At 29.5% G+C, this 20,481-nt stretch overlaps 1 protein-coding gene across 2 annotated transcripts in view; it reads left to right on the plus strand.

Moving 5' to 3' along the window:
• Positions 1-1,364: 1,364 nt before the first annotated feature.
• Positions 1,365-20,481, plus strand: part of MS3_00004165 (uncharacterized protein) — a 52,476-nt gene continuing 33,359 nt past the window's right edge. For both annotated transcript variants that reach the window (XM_051212058.1, XM_051212057.1), the window contains exon 1: positions 1,365-3,865. In XM_051212058.1, the coding sequence (XP_051073312.1) occupies positions 2,153-3,865 (1,713 nt within the window). In that variant the 5' untranslated portion in view covers positions 1,365-2,152. The remainder of the gene's footprint in view (positions 3,866-20,481) is intronic.

Here is a 20,481-nt window from a genome sequence, read left to right on the forward strand (position 1 = left end):
CTCTCACGATCAATGTCTCTTGATTTCCAATAATTCTTCGATTGATATCAGTTTTAAATGAAAGCTATTTTTATAAATTTAGCATTTAAAAAGGACTATTGCTACTAACTTTTTAAAGAACTGATGATATTAAGCAAATGGATACCATTAATGTTACATTCGATTTTTGGTGGTAATTTACGACAATTATAAATATAATTCAAAATGATTACTTTAATGACTCAACCGTTGAAAAATACCATGTTTGTCAAATGTTAAAAGTGAACCGTATGTATCATAATAACCTATCAATTTGCAATACAAATAATCCAGAATTGAATATGACGTTACGTTTCACATCGGTAGAAATGATTCTTACCATTAGGAAAGATGAAGGATAAAATTTACTGAATAAGACAACATAAAACGTCCACTCATATTGACAGTTATGTTTAAATCGGAATACATCGATGAAGTTATTATGTAATGGAGGGGCTATAACGTAATCTTATCTACCAGTCACTTAGTTATATACAACAAAAGACCTGGCACTGATTCAAGTCGTCACATTGTAATAACATGATAAGATTATATTATCAGGACAAATCTCAGAACAGTAGAATTAGTAATAGAATCAGTAGAGGTTAAATATCCCGCTAACAACCATTCACGCCTTTGAATTATAAAATATCTTTCTGATTTTAATATACTATCAACACGCAATACGAGTTCTAACTAAGTCTGTATACCTGCAACAAGTAATTCTTTTGAGAAATTGAATAACAGCAAACGATAATGAAATTTCTTAAATGAGAAGAATATATCACACTTTTTGCCAGTAAACAATAAATTTACTAATTTCTTATCGATTAAAGATTACATTATAAAGTCTCATCACAATTTGTACTTCTTAAGTACGGTTAGGTTGTCATTACATAAATGAAAACGTGGAGCTGAATTGTATACACTGGCATTAAGCTAAATGAAAGGAATATTGTTGTGAATATACAAATAAACAGACAGAAACAAACAAATAGTGAGTGAATGAGTGGAAGAATTGAGTTTTTAGGCTGTGTGTGGCATGTCTAGGATTAAGCTTTTATTGGCCTTGATACATCACGATATCAGTGTATAAACAATTGTCGGTGTCCTATTTCTAGTTTATTCGTCCATATTTCATTGTAAGTTCAGTGAGAGAGATAGATAGAAAATATTTTAATAGGACACGCTTTTAGATTGCCTCAATTTCTAGACAGCCAATTGAAAAAATCTCGTGTGCACAGGTTGTATTCTTCTCTTCTCTGATTGGCCATCAGACTAATGGTAGACAAACGCAGGATTTATTAATGATAACCTATTGCTACCGGAACTAATCGCCTACGTAAAGATAACTTGTTAGTATCCCTATTCTGATTTGTCAGCTTTGTCTGCGTGCATCATCTGGCGAACACTGTACTGATATCATAACTACTATCATTACTATCATTATCATTACTTTTTATGTTCATATTGGTGTTTTATGCAAATACCTAAAACAACTATCTAGTTCACCCCACTTCCACATTTATTTATGAAATCATTTTTATAATAAACACTGAGACATCATAAAGACTATTTTATTTTTGAAAATACTATGTGTTAGTAGCTATTTACTAGTTCTACTACTCTTGATTCCATAACTACAGCAAATATTGACAAACTATTGAAACTCTGCACATCTTGTATGGAATAAGCTTGATTAAAAAACAATTATTTAATTATTATTATTGTCGTTGTCGTTCTACATGTCTGATAATTATTAGTAATTTATTCACTGTGCATAATTTAAATCGTAACAAGTGTATTTTGAATGTCATCATATCATTTTATGAAACTGACAAACATTCATTTCAATACAACAATTATTATTGCTACTATTACGGCTGCTATTAATATCACTCTTTTTATTTGTTCAACCCATATTTAACACTAACAGAAGCATTTCAGTGTCCAATGTATCAAACAGTATAATTGTATTTGAAACTCCTATGATGATATTCAACACAGACCAAATGTTTTAACGTATTTTAGCTTCTGTTGAGTTACAATTTTTTTCTTGTACCAATTTTTAATACTGAAAGCAGAATTTAAAGATTAAAATCTTTAAAAAAATCGATAAATTGAAACTAAACTCATGATGGATGTAAGTGGTACTGATCCACGAACAAGAACTGGATTATTTTTATGGCCATGGGCAAGTTATCCTGCTGTTGCAGCAAATGCTGCTGTCGGTGCACATGCACAACCAATTATGATGGGTGCAAATGCTGGAGCAATGAATGCTATGCCTGGTTCTAATATGTTGAATGTATCATATACAGGTTCTGGATCTGCTACTATACCTGGAATGATTGAAGATCCATTTGAAAGTTTTTGTCAACGATTCTCTTATACTGGTGCACATGCAGCGCATATGTCACATATACTTCCACATCAACATGTTGGATTAAGTGAAACACGTCATTTATCACAAGATCATGAAACAAGTGATAATAATGATGGTAATCGTCATCCAAATCATTCACCATCTATAAATCATACACGTGCACATATTACTTCACATCGTCTGCTTTCTGTTCAACCTCGTGGTAATATTAATCATTTACATCAAGACACTAACACCACAAATGGATTAAATGACCAATTAAACGATCCCAGTAATAATACTAGTAGTAATCCAACAGCCGGTTCGAACAGTCATGCTGCAGCGATCGCTGCTTTTGCATCGGCTGCAGCTAATTCTGCTATAATGGGTGCAAATGATCCAACTTTAGGCAATTCTAATGGTTTATCTTTATCACATGGTATACAAGTACCGCGTCATGTACAGTCTAGTTTACGAAATTCCAATACAAATGAAATGGTTTTAGATAACTTATGCAATGGTTTTGCAAAACCTAGTCATTTTTCAACTCAACTACAATCAAGTGTAACAAATGCTTTAAATAGGCAGCAATCAGCGATCACCTCGGTGAATTGTAATAAATTACAAACGGATACAATAACTCCATATAATTTACACTGTCACCATTTGAAAAATCTAGGTAATCCAGCAGCTGTTGCTCTAGCCGCTGCCGCTGTAGTTGGTGGAAGTGGTGGTGGTTGCGGTGGTGTTGTCGGCGGCTGTGTTGGTACAATTGATCATTCACAATTTCAAACAACATTGAACAACGAAATTCGCGATAATTCAACACCTACAAGTAATAAGCATTTGGATGAACAAAGTTCAACTAGTAATAGTAATAATAATAATAGTAGTAATAACACAAGAAGGTCGAATTCAAATAATGATAGTTATTCGATTTCTCATGGACAACAACAACAATTTATGTTTTCACCAAAAAGTCCTCTTCCTGATTCATTGGAAAATCCAAATAAAAATGAATCAAATACAGGTATTGATCATACAACACATAAATCAAGTCGTGGTAATACAAATTTATTGAATAAAAACAATAGTCGATTATTGTCTGGACCACAACAAGATCGGATTAATAATTTAATTTTTAGAAATTCTACTTTAAGAGCTACAGAATGTTCACCGGAATCCACAAATACGATAGCACCAGATCGACATTCATCAGATATGGTCATGGATGATGTATTAACAAGTCAAAGAGAAGATAATAATACAACTAACAATAATGTCACAAGTAGTAATAACAATAGTAATAATGGTAATGTACGAGTAGAATCAAGATTTCTCGGGATAAATCAAGAGGAAAATCTATCAATTAATGGTATATGTAATGGTGAAGGTTCTTTATCATCCATACTGTCTGTTCCAAATGGTCATACTCCATATCATCCTCCAGCTAAAGGTTACAAATGTAAAATTTGTCAACATGTAAGTTTTTTTTACTAAATGTTTTCCCAAAATTAGGCTGCAATCATGTAGATGATTAGTTTGATTCGTATCAAAGTTTGAAAATGTCTTCAGTTATAATAAAATTGAAGAAATACATGTTTTTTAAACCTTGGAGCTCTTTTTGAGTTCACTAGTTGACAATATTAGCATGAGTCATTTACTTACACCATACTATTTTTGTCAATAAGTATTCATTATCTGTTGGGAATTGTTTATGCGTTAGAACTTATGTCTTAATTGATTTTCTAATCAAATAACTCTAACAAGTGATTACGTAATATGATGCCAAAAAATGTACTGTGAATGGATCTTATTTGATTTGACTAAATTTTTTCACCAGTAAACTGATGTCCATTGAGGAGAGTTATTGAAAACTAGGGAGTGAATGCTACCAATTATATTGTCTTATATCAAAATGAAACAGCTATCCATTTCATTCGAGTCGTAGCTATCATGGAATAAGATGGATCTTCATGAGATCAACTTATCCAAAGTAAATTTAGTTCAATTATTGTTACCTCACGTCCCATTTTCTAGGGGATTTGATCCTCATATAAATGTCTTAATATTCAAGTGAGCATAATGATTGTATGTTTATGCTCAAATGTTAAGTCATTATTGATATGCGTGACTTTTTACATATCTATATAGATAAAATCAGACGTCCGAGAAAAAAGACATTTAGTGTCCAAAATCTAGGTGAATTTCAATAATGTCAATGTTTAGCTGTTTAGATTACATTTATCAAATCAGTGTAATGAATTAACCTAAATTATTTGATCTGATCTATGTTACGTTGTTTATGTCAATAAATCATTTGTAATTTTTTCCTGTTAATATAAAGTATTTGGTGAATTTGATTGATAAATACTGTCTTGAATTGAATGGCGTATTCACGTATATATACTGGTCATGCTTATTAACAAACACTTATAATTTGAGTGAAAAATTGAAAGACATTGTACAAAATCATTGATTTATTAATTTTGTAACTACGATATATACTCAACTGATCATGAAAAAAATTTAGAAAACTTTTTTGATCCTTCGATTAGCAATGAGATTTTGTTATTGAGTGTAATCTTGACGGAAAGAATAATGTTTGATAAAGATCTGATTGAATGGTTTTGCAATGATATCGGATGTTTATCAGATGATTTCTACCTCGTCTTTTTCGTTTGGTTGAGGATAAACTGCCATGAATAGGCACCTTAATGATTTACACATTCGTTACAACTCGTAATTTGTAGATTCAAAATGTAACCCATTAAATACAGTTTAGAAATTTGAGTAGTATCGATTAACTGGGTTTTTATAACATTCTATTATGGGTGACAGTCTATTTACTGTAGTGAATTATTTTGTATATCCCTGAAAAAATACTATCGAATTTGGTATTCAATTGATAATCTAGAGTTTACCGAAAGAGATCGATTGGAACCGAGTAAAACTGAATGAATACTTGTTTGATTATTTCCAAACCATTCAGGAGACTTCATTTTTGATCAATGTAACGGTAATTTTCTTCTTACTTTTCAGTTTGTGATATATATTTTATACACCTAACTTTCAATATTATTTCTGAGTCCCAGTGAATAACAACAGAATATTAGTAACAACAGTTTTTAAGTCAAATAGACTACAAGTCTATTAAGCATTTGTTGATTCTAAATATGGTAATAAACGTAATTATTCAATCAGCATATTTATGATGTTGTTTATCATAAGTTTCATAACAGTTGTATTTTTCTACATCACTAGCCATTGAACACATAATCTACAGTGTATTCTACTTTATATCTTTCCTTTGTTCACTTTAAGTATTGTTAAGCATATTGTATATTCGAGTGTATTTATGCATGGTTGTTTATGCGTTCACATACTCTCTCTTCAAATTCAAATAGCAGGTATTAAAATGACATTGAGACTGTGAATACAAAAATGTTGATTTTGTAATATCGAATAGAAAACTTCATTGTTAGTTTATTATTTTTAAAAAGTATATACAATCGAATCGACTGTGTTATACATACCTAATCAAGATTTCCTCATAAAAAATATTGACGACAAATATCATTATAACACTATTATCTACCACATATAGTCAATGATGAAGGTTTGTGATAGATAACTTTATTATTTTGTAATCATATTAGAAATTAAATTCATTTGGTGGTGCTTGTTTGAATCTTCCCATTGATGTTTAGGACTGTAATTGACTAGTCTCTTATTGGCATATGTACATTCTGTGCGGATTGCCTCGATATTACCTCAAGGTACAAACAATGTTAGCAAAGACGGATGGTGGCTAACAATGGAATCCATGAGGTGCGTTTCATCTTATTTAGGACTCGTCAGCTGTATGTACCCACATCTCAGTTTTGTGTAGAAAAAGGAAAGTATTGGTATTTAATACAATCAACTATAGTATATAGCATCTCTAAATGTTTACTTCCCTTTTTCTAGAGAGGAAATAATGCTTTTTAATACAGAGAGCACAAAACCATGTAAGGCCTTAAAGTCAGTAGGAATTCATTTGGGTTTTTTTACTGTTATCAACATATCCTCAGAACATAACGTACATGTTACATGATCGCCACCAGCATCACCATCATTGTAGTGATCTCATAGAATTTGATTGGTCAATATAAACTTGATTTATACTTTAGAAAACTAATTACTGTAAAATAATAACCAATAGACATTTTGAAGGTAAATTTTTCACTACATTGATTTACTACAAAATTATATGTGTTCATCTACATCAATCTGATAGGTCTTGATGATTTTTTATTCAGAAAAAATTTATTATACAGAAAAAATATTTGAGTAAACTTCTAGAGACAAATTTATATGGGTGATCATCATTTGTCTAGAAGATTTCAATCACAGTGTGTAAGTAGTAAAATCATGTATATATTTTTTGGTATTAATTAGACATGTTTCTTTTGTTTGAGTTTTTTCCCCAGCTGTTTTCTTCTACTTTTCACCCATACTTTTACACTGATAAGTTAGTTTTGTAGTTGAATCAGAAGTAAATTTTAGTCAAGTTGAGTATTCATTCCTTATCTTACTATTAATAGACAGTCCAAGTTTCAACGGTCAGTAATATCATGTACTTGCCTGATGTTTCTTTCTGTATCCATCTTTATGATTCTATCATAGATACATATGTCAAATTTCACATTTAACAAGGTGATAAACTAAATGTTTGGTTTATTTGATTTTTGTATACTGGCTGAACTACAATTTTGTCTTAAACTAGTTCAAACGTGCCTAAATTTAAGATTAGTGTTGAATTACATGTGTGAAGTGCAGAGTAAAATTTTCAGAGCGTGTTAAATTATATGTTTGTATATATATATGAATAATGACGTAAGTAAAGTGTCTGAATTTACGATACTATATATATATATATATATATATATATATATATTCAAATTGTTAATAACATTGTGTTAAACGAAATTATTTCAGGATCAAAGTGCCTTTTCCTGTCTATCTGTGCATATCCATAGCCTTTATTCTTTGTTATAATTATACCTTGTAAAATAAATAAACTTTATATTCACATAATATCTTATTATTTGAAATCTATATTCTGTCACACAAATAAATTTGGCTCTATATTATATATATTGCATATAGATTTAATTGATAGCAACCAATTGCTATCTATAGCGCCTTTATGTTTGTTTAAAATTTATACATTGAATACATTCTATTGTTAATGATTATATTCTCCCTGAGACTCTAGTCTAGCATCGATCAATTCAAATATCCACATTGTTATTGATCATACTATCAATTTTTCAGAAGTAACTACTTGTTCTGTTAGCACAAGATAATATTTTTCCTGTAATACTTCAAGATTCTCTTTTTTGTTTCTCTATAGTTTGAACTATATTGATCACTTTCTGTTGGTTTAAACTGATAATGTTTTCAATAAATTTGTAATTTGGCATGTCAATTAAAAATTTCTTGTTATAAAATCTATACTAAGCACAATAACAAATGTATATTATAATACATTTTTCAAGAAAATTATATATTACAATAAACTTGTAATGACAATTAATTAAACTTATTACAAATATTGTCTTCATGTTACTAAGATAAAAACCAATTGTATTAGTATGGATGTAACTAATGAAGTTACTCAGAATAGATTGTGAATATCATTCATAACTTTTTAATATTGTTTGAGTAGTTTATAAGAAGTACCACTATAAAAAAATGAAATTTAGTATAGATTGTTACTACGACCCAATTGTTTTTCTTTTAAAAAAAGTATTAGATACTTCGTTCATGTATAATTTTTTTGTCTGGAGAAAAAGAAACAAATAGATTTAGGAGCAAAATAGGTCAGTATCCTATTTTGTTTGTTACCTCTAGTTGGAATAGTTATCTGAATGAGAAATAATATTTACTGCATCGAGTTGCTACATTAATGAAGTTGCGACGATTTATTATTTTATAACAAAAACTTATGATCCAGGTTAATATGTTTAAGGATGGATTTTCCAAATTAATCTTATAGCGAATAAAGACAGAAGATTATGACGAGTGTGAAATCAAGTGAACCAGAATCAGGACATCTATACCACACAGAGAATATTTCGACTAACAGTCAAGTCACATTCGTGATCAATTAAAATTCTAAACATTTAGATTAAATGAATTTCAATTCAGCGTAGATGAATGATATTAGGAAGCTATTGAGAAAATCTAGATGTTTTGAAATTTACCTAGTGTGTTTTACCCTGATAGTCGTAAATTTTCACTGTTGTTCCAGTCCAAAACGTAGGACTGAATAAATGGCATTCTGGTTATTTGATAGTTATTATGCAATGTGTAATGAATAAATGCGACTTCAATTTTTTCTGTGATGAATTAATAGTTCTTTTATATTTTTGAAACATAAATAACTTGTGAGACGTTTTATGTAGTAAATTTTATTTCGATACCCTTTATATTGTTGATAATAACGATGATGATGGCAGTATTATTAATAATAAAATTAATTTTATTAGTTAAGATAAATTGTGCAAAGTCGATTACTGTGTTGATATAACTGTTTAATTGAAGTACAGGATATGTTAACTATGTTCATACATAATCCTACTTATCGGTGCTTGACAGTGTACGTTTGAACATGTTTACGGGTGAATATACATCTGTATGGACCCTAGTGTATTCATATTATTGTCACCATTTTATTATTATTATTATTATTATTACTATTGTTATTATTATTGTGCAAATGACTGTATATGGAAAATGGCTGTTACTGAAAGTGGAATTTCAGTCTCTACACTATTTTATCACCATAACGATAATTTTTGATGATGAGGATGACCGTGTCAATATAAATGGTGGACGGCATTATTTTTTTATTGTTATTTAACTAATATTTATCGTTTTATTAAATTAACTAACTGAAACACAACTCCCATTGTTCAGTTATTTTTTGTCTTGGTAACAGTTTAATAAACACTTAAATTTTTCTTGAGTATACATTTGGAGAATTCACCCACACAATATAACAATAAAAACAGTCATAGTTATGATGGTCAAAATGTCTTTACCTTCGCCTAAGTACATCACATTATAGTTTTACTAGAGATTTATTAGCTCTTGCTTCTCTTTTCATTAGTTTACTAGCCTAAAAGAAAATACATAAAGATTAACTCTAAGCTATTATTGTTGGTTAACTAATGATAGACAGAAACGTTTTCTTTGTTCAGTGAGTTTTTAAATAACTTTCTACAGATACTTACTTATGCCTGCTACCCCTCGTGTAGGAACATAGGCCGCTCACCAGCATTCTCCATTCAACCTTGTCCTGGACAATCCTTTCCAGTTGTTTTAAGTTGCTACTCATCCTTTTCACATCTGCTTCCTATTCTCGGCTCAGAGTGTTATTTGGCCTTTTTCTTTTCCGTTTCCCTTCAGGATTCCAAGTTGGCATTTGCAGTTTTATGATTTCCTCAATGTGTGTCCTATCCACTTCCAACGTCTTTTTCTAAATTCCTCTTCAACTGGAAGCTGGTTTGTTCTCTTCCATAGTAGGCTGAACTTGCTACATATATACACTAATTAATTTTATGAATAGTTGAAATAAATAATATTGGTTGTATACCATCTTCATGTGCTTTAAGTGAAAATGGCTTTTGTTACAGAAGCAGTATTAACATGGAAAGCAATAGAAACCAAAAATTCTAAAAAGCTATTTAATCCTGTTATAAAACTTAGCATTATTGCTCAACGACAACAGTCTCAGAAATAATTAAACTTAAGAATTTTAAAGCCACATGGTTAACGTATCACGTTGAAATCGTGGTTAAAATCCCACATTTGTAAAGTTAGATCACCTAAGATATTGCATTAACCTCATTTATTTTCATCATTACCGACTAGTTTACATGTTTTCAATTTTATTACAAAATTCTTATCAAAGTATGAATACTTAGTTATCAAATTTTTACATAGCACATAAAATATTTAGTAAATATTGAAGTGAATATTGTTATACTCTATTGATATTCTGATGGTAATTTTCTACACTGACATGACCTTTTAAAATTTAAAGTGAACTATTAGTATGTTGGCACTCGACACTAGTTGGTTGCCAGTTTTACTGCCAAATAGTAGATTTTAAATAATGCTAGCAAGAGATTTTTTGTAACTGACCCTTTGTTTCTCTCTCTTCCTATGTGTGTCTATATATATATATATATATATATATATACATACTTGGTATGATATAAATAATATTTGGAAGACTTTTTTCAGAAGACATCTAATTGAAAGCATTCAAAACGAATGTTTACACGACCCCTAACCAGTTGAATTTCTTCATTTTGTTTTGTAGAATTAATATCTTGATACAATTCATGTATTTAACTGATATCATAAATACTGAATATGTTTCATCACAAATAATTCAAAATAAATATCTTTTTTACATTTCACAGCTGTACATTATTAAGTGTGGTGATTGTGTAGTCTTCTGGTAACTTTCATTACGATTCCAAGTCACTAGAAGAATGTAAAATTAAGGAGTAATGAATAGTTGTGTGTTAGTTTTAATGTGAAGCACTTCAGCATTATTTTATACATTGGACTCGAATCAGCATCTAGGTACGATCTATCGACACTCAAACCAGTATATATATATATATATATATATATATATATATATATCAGTTAACTTAGGTAAGGACCTACCAACAGAAAAGAATAGATCTCGATTGATACTGTAAGAAACTATTATCAAATAATGATTTCTAGTATAATACCAATGAGTATCTAAGGCATTATAGTGTTTATTATTTTGTCTTTTTTCTATTTCATCCATTAATTAACTATTTTATTCTGTTTCTGTTGAAAATAACTGTTTGATGAGTCGGAAGATATTAGAATGAGTTTTCATTCTTCAGTAATAATTAGGCTATCTATTAATTAATTAATCGTAAATTATTTATTGATACTTTTGGTAGACCTTAAGGACCTACACAAATATTAACTTGTACTTGTTGTAAACATCATAAATTGGATTTTAACTTGTTTCATGCTTACACTTCATTTATTCAACTCTTGATTATCTGTTTCTTGTACGAATTATAACAAACAATTAAGGGTGTGATTGATGAATTGAATTGTACCCCTAAGGAAATACTTGTGAACATATGAATAAAATTTTAAAAAAATATGTGAAAAAAAAAGTATTTAAGAGATACAAGTAATCTACCAGAACACATATGTACATAGATTCGAAAAAAAAATACAAATATGTACTTTCTGCACTTATGAACGTTTCATAAACGATGTGTTTGTTTGTTTGTGTATAGATAAATAATAATTACACGAAAATGAGGACGTGCATAGTGTTGTATATGATTAGACTGTCTATACATCAATCTTATGCATATCCTAAGTATATTTATGTTTATATGTATATACATAAGTACTTATATATATGACAGTTTACATTTAGGCTCACTTTTCATGATTATCTTCATGTCTGTATGTCTATCACTCTCACTCTCCTCAAACCTACATGTCATTTGCTTAATGTCTGTACATTTAGCATAAACTAGTTAATGGACATGACCTATCATTTTGACTAGAAGAAATTATGCGTCTAAATTGAACTAGAAGATAATCTGATGAATGTTATGTTATTAATCGAATTGCCTGTACCAAATGCTCAATATTCTTGATAATATACAGAGGGTAAGGACAATAGTTTATTGAATTACAAGTATGTGGACACTGATGCATTGTAGTGTCACGATATTCACGACAGATTAAATTATAGTTGAGTTTGTCCTCCTGACGAGATTAATAGTTTTCTAATTGGTATTCTTTTTGTAAATTATAGAGTATATCGGATAGTTCTACTCTCTTCATCTGGTTGATATCCTTCATCAAGATCCACGTTTGATTACTTACGAAATTCGGTCAAGTTTGTTGACCATTTTAAACATCCAAACTAGATACTCTGAAAATATTCAGCCATTTTTAAGTAGTTTTAATTTTGAAAAAAATATCTGTAACGCAGAATGGTTTATTTGTTCGGTTAAATACAGATTTCTGTATAGTTATCGGAAAGATATTTTCAGCTCACAAGATAGAAAAATACTCCCACCTCAATAGGTTTTGAAACCTATTCATGAAGTTTTATCTCAAAAGTTAGGTGAATACGTAAAAACTAACTTCACTACATAGTTAGTAAAAAACGTTCGTCAAGTTCCGGTAGGGAACGTTCATGAACAAGCTATTATCTCTATATATCCCCTTGTTAGTTTCAGTAAGTTGGTTAACTAGGGTTTTTTCCAGATCACAGATTCAAAATCCAGTTGAAAAAAATTGAAATCCAAAAAGTTCGGATTTCTTCTTATTTATTTTTAGGACCTTGTCATATCAAAAACTCCCAAGTCATTTAAATAATCACATGTCAATCACGAGTGGTAATACCTTATGAAAATATCAACTAGTCATGAGTTTTGATCATAAAAACCCTCACCATTGTTTACGTTTCTCATATTCAGTTTCACTGATACTGTTGTGAATGAGAAGTCACATTGGGATAATCAATTTATTTATTAATATAAAATTGCACAGTTCATTCATAAAATGAGAAAATCATACGTTCAATACTTCATTTGCAAATCCCCCATCAGTTGTCTCAAACTTCATCATTCCTTCATTTTTATGACAATTACTCTATGTTTCGATTCTCTTCACTTCGATCTTCTCAACCTTGTGCTGCCAGGCATCCCACTTCTGATTAGTAATATGTACTACTTATGTCGACAAACATAAGTAGCATACATCACAATACCATTGATGTGTGACTGAAAAAATATTCAATTAACTATTATCTTCTATTCTATGGTTTGTCACTGATTTCCTCTAAGGAATAATTGTATTTCATTGGTATTCTATTAATTATTTTAACATAGCCCCACCAATCCACAATGAACATTAAAAACAACCGAAACAGGAAAATAGTCTTTAATTTCAATACAATGTAAGATTTATCTTGACATATTTTATTGAGAACGGGGAACAACACGGAGGAGTTTGGGAATATACTTTTGTTTTTTTTCTGAAATATTTCGTTTAAGGATTACCATTGTCAAAGTGTGCTATCAGCTGCCATAACAAATTAAAACTAAACAGGATTGTACAGTTATTTTGTTCCCGTTCAAGATTCTATGATGGTGTTTACTCATAACATTATCAGGGACCAGACCTAGGATGTTCAAGAATTCAATAAGTGCATTTGTCATATAGTGCACTAAACTCATTATCACATCTTACCTACATTTTATTTGTTTAGATGTTTAAATATTAGTTAACTAGATTTAAAAAGTTGAAATAAACTAATTCCACTTACTTCTAGATGGTTGAGTCTGACATTGAGTCCTCATCTGTTGTGCAAGATGAAACCAACAGGATGCTATTGAATTTACACTTATGTCATTACGAATTCAAGACAAAAAGTTTTCGACTTATTCGTTTATAGATAATTTCATTTCTTGGCAAGTAATACAGTGTAGACAGATTCAGGAACGGTTTACTTAAACTAACATTCTTGTAAATGAGACGGTCACAGTACTAGTGTGGAAACCATTTTGGCACTTTTGTTAAAGCTTAACCTAAGTACTATAGCAGCTGACTAGAACATTTTAGATCTTGATCATAGCTAAGTGCCCATATAAAATACTTAAACAACCGATCAACCATCCATTTCATGTCTAATCATTCCATTCACACATTTATGTCAAAATTATATAAACTCGTTAATCAAAAGGGATATTGATCCCGTTGCATCTTAAATACTCATTGTTACAAACAGTAAGGACATATCTTTGCGCACACACATACGCACACTTATCAAATCATATACATACACGAATATGCATACAAAACGATAGAAATATTTGCTAGTATGTAAACAAACAGACATACAGATTAGAACTGGTCAGACTGTAAATTATGTTCAAAATGACCTACTTTACGACAATGATGTATTTTTCCATATAAAATCCTGTCTTTCTCAAACCATGTAAAGAAGTGATGAAACGGATAATTTTAAGAAGCTGTCTTTTCAAATAGGCATATTTATTTTGTAAAAATTTATGAATGTATTTCTCTAAGATTTTTATCCATCAATCTATGATAATAGACAATGATTTTTTGTATTGTAATGTTACCACCATGTAATAAAAATGATCACATTTTCAGAGTAATTCGTTTCACATGGTTTAATATTTCTTCATAACACGAATTGACAACAATTTTTAAGATCAGGCAACTTAAGTGAATATGATGTTAACAGGTGAAACAGAACTTGATCCTTGACGTTACTGTATCCGTTCAATCGTGTTAATGAATGAATGCCTATTTTAAAACCTAATTATCAAACCAAATATTGGTATTTTCTAGTTGTTAAGACAAAAAGACTGTGTAATTACATCTAAGGAATAAATGTAGTTACTTATTGTCATTTAATGACTGACATCGGAAGGAATTTCCCCAAGCTTTGATATAAACCGAGTAATTTAGGGTCATTCGAATTAGAAATTTAGAGACTATGCTTAATTGAAAGTACAAAAATAACTACATTGTGCATTTAGCATGGTTTGGAATACATTATCAAATTAATCACTTGACTTGATGGTATAGTACTTGTCATGGAACTTGAATATCATGAGTTATTTCATAAAAAAATTATTGAGAAGTTTTAAAATAAACGATAAAAAGTAATCAGTAATTTGTTTTCGAAAAACATTCATCTGAAGTCTAGTTCGTTTAGAGTTCTCAAATCAATCTGTTTTTATATATCAAGTGTTAACAGTTGACGACAGCTTTACTGTAATTATTTCAAATTGACTTTGTAACAATGATGAACAACTGATGGACGTAATGCATACTGTTTACAAATATCGGTTAATTTCTTAAAGATCATTTGATCATTTAGATGGTACACACGAAATTAGCTTTTTTTTAAATGAAAGCATAAAGAAGATACACTCTCAGCTTACAGTGAAATCATTTGTCAATAGAATAATTTTATTTTTGTTACTCAATTCAGTTAACCATGAACACAGTAATGGTGTAAATAAAGTCTTCGTATGGACATAGAAATGTCAAGTGTAATTCATCAACATATATCAATAAAGTATTGAAATATCTGTCAAAAAGTTTTGGCAAGACTATAGTTTATGGACGAGCCAATCAGGATTAAGATGGCAGATCTTGGATTCTGGTGAGAAATTATTTCATTCATATGGCTAAATACTATTTTGACATAATAGCTGATATTATTTCGGAATGAAGACATTACATCTAACAGTAAATCCTAATTCTAATTCTTCACGCCAATATTTTAGCGTTGCTAAAAGTTCGTTCATAAATTAAAATCTCATCAAAATATTTTGTCGGGCATTTATAGATAATGATAATTGTAAAGATTTAAGAAAGCAATCTATGATTGCAGGTATTTAAACGAATATTGTACGATCGGTTGAAATTTTTTCAAGCACCATATTACAGTTGACTAAATACTGTACAAAATCATTTTACTTGTCAAACTGAGTGTTTTTTTACCATGATGATTTGCAAAAATCTGAAAGATACTAGATGCAAATTATGCACTTTCTTGTTTACCATTTTTAGAGATTTATTTTATTAGAACTTCATTTTTAGTCGTATGGGCCAAACCTTTTTATGAACAGATGGATAAAAAAATAATAGTAAGAATGAAACTGGGATTCGTTTAATAGTTTCAAGTTAATCATTTAATATAATAAAACTGCCTTTTAATTATCATTTGACTCGGAATATAGCTTTATTTTAAATCTATTCCTACTATATTTAACGAATTCGTAAAATCTGTTCATCATTTCATGACATCATTGAACATCAATTAATGTTAGTTATTCTGAGGTAACAATTATAATACTTTTTCTGTCGAAAGTGATAAAATGACCGTCCTACTGTTAATTCTAATATACACAGATTAACTAAAACACAATTTCGTAGTAATTTCCTGATAAGTCCTCTCACTGAACTCTTGGATCGGTTCCCCAAGCTTTTCTAATAACCCCAGGCTAAATCTACGTGACAAATTGAATACGAGAGAAAAAGAGTGAGGCGTGAAATGAACTCTCTACTCCAAGGTTAGTTAATGTACAAAAAATTGGGGGTATTCATGGTATTTTAGATGGCTCTGGGCTTCTAGAAGTGTCTGGAACCATAATAAACATAGTGGCAGGTTAGGTAATCATTCAATAAGAAATGGGACTGGTGACTCTCCACATTCTAGATATTTATGAGGGACCTCTACTCAACGCTGATTAAATAAAGCAATTAGTCCCTTTGATAAATTTCGATAGTATAATAAGAAGACAAAAATTATCAGAACTATGTGATATATTAGCGCAATACATTTCAGGCAATCTGTTAAGAACATTTATATGCAAAAATAAAAGGTCACCTAGACTGGAAATGGAGGGTAAGAGCAGACAAGGATAATAAAGAAATAATGCGAAAATAATTTGAAACCTGATCACTCTGGATAATAAGCTGATATTACCAGGGTAATTTTAAGGTTAGAATAAACTATTTTTGAATTTTTATATGGCTAAGGCTTCAATAAATCTTAGTATACGCCCTTTTACACTTTTGTACAACACCACAATTTTATGACCTGTTTCAATCATTGTATATAATCCAAGCTGACACAACTCATTAATAGAAGTTATTACAGTTTTATTTCAAAATTTCCATACAATCACTCAACTAAGTAATATTTTATTTCCCTAGTACATCAATACAATTGTCTATACGAATAGACACGTGTATACATGTTCGTAAATACAATTGAGTTCACTTTGGCGGTTTAAATGCCTTCTATAGAACTACTTATTTCTTTTTAATTGATCACCAGGGTATCAATTTATTAGGATGGTCCCTAACTGGATCTTCAGTTATTACAGACATTCAATTCTGTTAGAATGATACAAATACTTGAAATAATCACTTAATTGATTATTTAAATTATTACAAATATAAGCAAGTGGATATTGTAAAAGTTTAATAATGAAATTAAACGTTTTTTATAATTTTAAACATTTACAGTCTCACATAAATTGACTACATTTAACTTAATAATTTGATCTATACAAGATTGTTTTTAAACTTGAAAAGTACAAGGATACTTAATATGACTGAAATTATTAAATAAATAAATTATAATTATTGTTTAACTTTTTTTACATGTCATACTAGATTATTGTATTGTGATGATTTATAGTATTTCATTATCCATAAATTACTTGTATCGATTTCTTCTTCACCATTTGCAATGTGTTCAATACTGTTTGGGTGGGTATTATATATACATATATATGTGACTCAGTTGTTATGTAACACACTCGATATCTTTTTCTACATTATGATGAAAATGTCTTCCAATTGGATTAATATTTGACTTCATTAATTCATTTTTCTCTATACACAAATAAATGAATTTATAATATTCTCTGTAATATATTCAAATTTGTATTGATCTTATTTAGTTGGATGCACATATATATACATAGATATTAGATATATGGATATAAATGCAATATATACTGACCATCACCTATGTGTGTTATGTTTTCACTTATATATTAATTTGCGTTCTAAAGGTGTCCTAGTTATTTGTTTGTATGCGTCCAAAGTTCTTCACTTGAATTCTTCATTTCAACTTTTTTTTGTTATATGGATTTAGTGTAAATAATTTGTAGAGTTTTTCATTTGTATTGATTTTATGCATGAAACTAAATATTTTTATATTCATTTTTATAGAACTTATTACCAGTCTAATTTCATTATAATACTTAGATAGATACTCTACAGAATAATATATGTTGTACACTTCTTGAATGTATATTAATTTAACGACTATTGAGGTGAATACATCCAAATGATCAGGCTTCTTGCTATGACTTAAAGTTATCTATTCAATTAATATGAATCTTTATTGAACATATAATCTTTATTTGAAATGAATTTCAAAATTGTAATATGATTATTTTAATTTTTTTTATCAATGAATGAGCTGGAATTTTAGGTATTTCATATTTGAGAAAATTAATTACTGATTTTCTTATGAATATAAATGTAGAAATTATACAATTCATAGATTTGTAACAAAAGTTACATCATATTATTGTCTATTAGAACTGATACCAATGACTCTTTGAATTTTATCTCTTATCAATGAGTTAACTTGAAATAATAATTAACAATTCAGTATGTAATAATAATAATGATAATAATAATAATAGTAAAATTGAAATTTCTATTTATTAAATCTAGTCAACATTTGATAGAAATCATAGTACTGAACATTGTATACTATAAATATAATCAGAATTATAGAAACTTATCTGATTGTTTAATTACATTATGGAAAATCAATTTTCTTTATGAACACATAATTCTTCATTAATTATTTAATGGTCACCAGTGGAAACATAAGCTCTGGTTCTTTTTTTTAAAGGAACAATTTAATCGATTATGTATTTCAATAATTAGACCATTTGAAATATTTAATAAACTGGTGATTATTAATTTGTTGTAAAGTTTAAGTATGATCTATGTACTGATCACTTCAATATTTTTTATGGAACAAAGAAACGTTTGATTATTCTAACGAAAAATAAATATAAAAATATATTGTATCATTATAAATAATAAATTTGTGGAATTTTATGACTTTTATTCTATGTTAAAAGCAGGAAGAGGTTAAAGGAGATTTTTACAATACTTTGAATCTCAAATTGTGGCCAAACAAACTATGCAGTACATCTAAATTGTAAATAATCTTACCACTAAACTTAGTCTGTTATCGAGTTTACTTTCAGTTAAAAACGTTTGTATAATCATATATATATACCTATGAGTAGTGAATGATAATGTTCGTTTTGAATCTAAGCTTCAGTTGTTCATAAAGCAGATGGTTTTGTCCTATAATGAAGATGCTATACGGTTTTAGAAAAAAAGAATAGTGGCAAGTAGAAAAGACTCTGTAACTATCATAATATTATTGATGGTACAAGGCGATTTGAGTTGAAGCGATTACTGAACAGCCATTTCGTCTTTATATGGGACTCCTTGGCACCAAGGGTCAAGCCGGGAACCTTCAGTCTCATGCATCAAAGCCTAGTCACCTATCCTCAGTTAAATAATTCATATTTCTTCCTCCAATCAATCTATGATGTTTTTCAGCCATCTTCCATTGTTTCCGGTGGGTAACTGTCTCACGCCAAACATGGTTGAACTCTACTGGTCACAGTTTCTTATATGAATTGATTTTAGAATGTTATAAACTTTATCTACCTCTCCACTGATAATTATCACAACTAATTTCAAAAATGTAATTAGGGAATTCTAATGTAAAGCCGTAACTAGTGTTGTTCAACTATGTCAGAAAGTAAGAGACGAACACTCATTGTTACGGATTGATTGAAGTCAGACTCGTACATCATTGGATTCTGGCTCAGTGATTTAGAGATTAGAGATTTGAAGGTCCCGGGTTCGATGTATCGGCGCACTATTGAGATATCCCATCCTGTGATGAAAAAACTGTCCAGTGCTTCCTGATTTCCAATGAATGTCTAACTTGGGTCGTTCAGGGATATCAATAATATTTAATTGTTATATCCGAACGAAGAATGAATGAATGGTAACTGATAGTAATTATTTATGAACTGTTATTACATATATTCCTATCGGATAACTGTTGCGTAACTAGATTATATGTATATTCATATTCCTTTTATCATAAAGTTTCATTCGACCTATTAACTATTATATGGTCTACTTATTCTCAAGTTACTCCCAATCTATTAGTTAAAGTGTCTCACACACAGCCACTTTTTGACTAATCTTTTAAAGTTGTTATTTTTATTTTGTAATGTGATATGGTTTGGTTGGCTTGTACATAAGCTACGTGTGTCTGAAATATATTTATCATACAGAGGATGCTGAGATTGTGTTCTGGACTAAATGGGCGAGAAGGACCAATA

This window comes from Schistosoma haematobium, chromosome 1 (assembly GCF_000699445.3).
Source record: "Schistosoma haematobium chromosome 1, whole genome shotgun sequence".
NCBI lineage: Eukaryota > Metazoa > Platyhelminthes > Trematoda > Strigeidida > Schistosomatidae > Schistosoma > Schistosoma haematobium.